This window comes from Eimeria mitis, genomic scaffold, assembly GCF_000499745.2.
Source record: "Eimeria mitis Houghton genomic scaffold, Emh_scaff552, whole genome shotgun sequence".
Classification (NCBI taxonomy): domain Eukaryota; phylum Apicomplexa; class Conoidasida; order Eucoccidiorida; family Eimeriidae; genus Eimeria; species Eimeria mitis.
The window spans coordinates 1-1,529 of NW_013573791.1; the positions used below are offsets into that span (position 1 = coordinate 1).

Here is a 1,529-nt window from a genome sequence, read left to right on the forward strand (position 1 = left end):
CTGCTGCTGGTGCTGGTCTCTGTGTGGGGGCTGTCTGGCTATCATCAGATGCTGGTCCCTTAGGCAGGGCGAGAGGAGGCTGAGCTGCTTCCCCGCACCTGCTGCTGCTGCTGCTGCTTGTAGAAGCAGTGATGTTGCTGCTGGTGCTGCTGCTGTTGCTGCTGCTGCTGTTGCTGTTGCTGCTGCTGCTGCTGCTGCAGAAAGCGGGATCCTCCTCCTCCTCTAGACCGCCGCTGGTTGTCGCCGTGCTGCTGGTGCCAATGGGGCTGCTGCCCCCTTCATGGTCTTTGCGGCAGAGAGGCAGCTGCTGCAGCTGCTGCAGCTGCTGCAGCTGTGTGCAGCAGCCCCCCGAAGACCGCCAAGGCCGCCCCACCTCCCTATACACCTCAGATACAACTGCAGCAAGATAGCGCCGCAGTGCAGCAGTAATCATGTTGGCTGTTTCAGGCCGTACACAGAGAGAGAGGCTACTACCCCCAGGCTGCTGCAGCAGTTGCTGCTGCAGCACTGGCTGCTGCAGCAAATGCTGCTGCTGCTGCTGCTGCAGCATGTGCTGCTGCAACAGCACGCTGTGCTGAGGCGGCTGCTGAGACAGGAGGGGCCCCTGCGCCGACGACCGCGGGTGCTGCACCACCTGGCCAGGGGGGCCCACAGGGGCCCCCATAAGCAGAGAGGGGTAGCAGGGAAGAGGGGGCTGCTGCTGCAGCGGCTTGCCTAGGCAGGAGATATGACAAGGGGGATAGGAAGCAACAGGAGCACAAGGAGACGGACAGCTAGGAGGTAAGGGGGGGCCCCTGCTGCAGGGGGCCCCTCCAGAGACCCACACAGCAGGTGATGCTGCTCCCGCTGCTGCAGCGCCATCCACAGTAGCAGCAGCAACTGCTGATGTCAGACGAGATCCATCAACGCCCAAGCAAGAGGGGCCCCCTGCTGATACTGGGAGTTGCAGGGGCCCCGTGAGGGGCCCCGCAGCAGAGTGTATGGGGGAGCCTCCTGCACCCCTGCAGGCCGCGGCAGCTACCGGCAAGCCTGGTGCTGCCTGGTCCGCAACATATGGCCAGCAGTTGCATGGCTGCTGCTGCTGCTGCAGCGGCAGTGGAGGCGTGAGGGGAGTAACAGAGGGGGGGAGGCCCACCGGGCTGTCTGCTTCGCCCAGGAAGGACGGGGCCCCAGGGTGCTTAGAAGAGACCTCTCCAGAAGCCAGCAACATGTGAGAGGGGAGCTACTGCTGCTGCTGCTGTTGCTGGTGCTGCTGCTGCTGCTGCTAGTAGTCAAGCCAGCTTGTCTACGCTGCAGATCAGGGGGCGGGAAGGGCCCCTGGTGGTGCAGGATCATAGGCCTAGGGGGGAGTCAGCCTCCCGCCCTGTAAGCCTGGATGACCCTCCCCGTACTTCCCCCCACAAGACAATCGACGTGCTTATGTTTAAGATGCAGCCAGCCGGTGCTGCTGCTGCTGCTGCTGCTGCTGCTGCTAGACACGGAGAGAGGCTTGTACTACAGCCGCAGGGACGCCGGGCGCCCTACGAGGT

The 1,529-nt window shown here is 63.8% G+C and overlaps 1 protein-coding gene across 1 annotated transcript; it reads right to left on the minus strand.

Moving 5' to 3' along the window:
* Positions 1-59: 59 nt before the first annotated feature.
* On the minus strand, positions 60-1,210 carry EMH_0016060 (uncharacterized protein; the record flags this gene model as incomplete). Its single annotated transcript, XM_013500541.1, has 2 exons — positions 60-194; positions 374-1,210. The coding sequence occupies 2 exons, from the start codon at positions 1,208-1,210 to the stop codon at positions 60-62; spliced, it is 972 nt and encodes a 323-aa protein (XP_013355995.1).
* Positions 1,211-1,529: the final 319 nt, after the last annotated feature.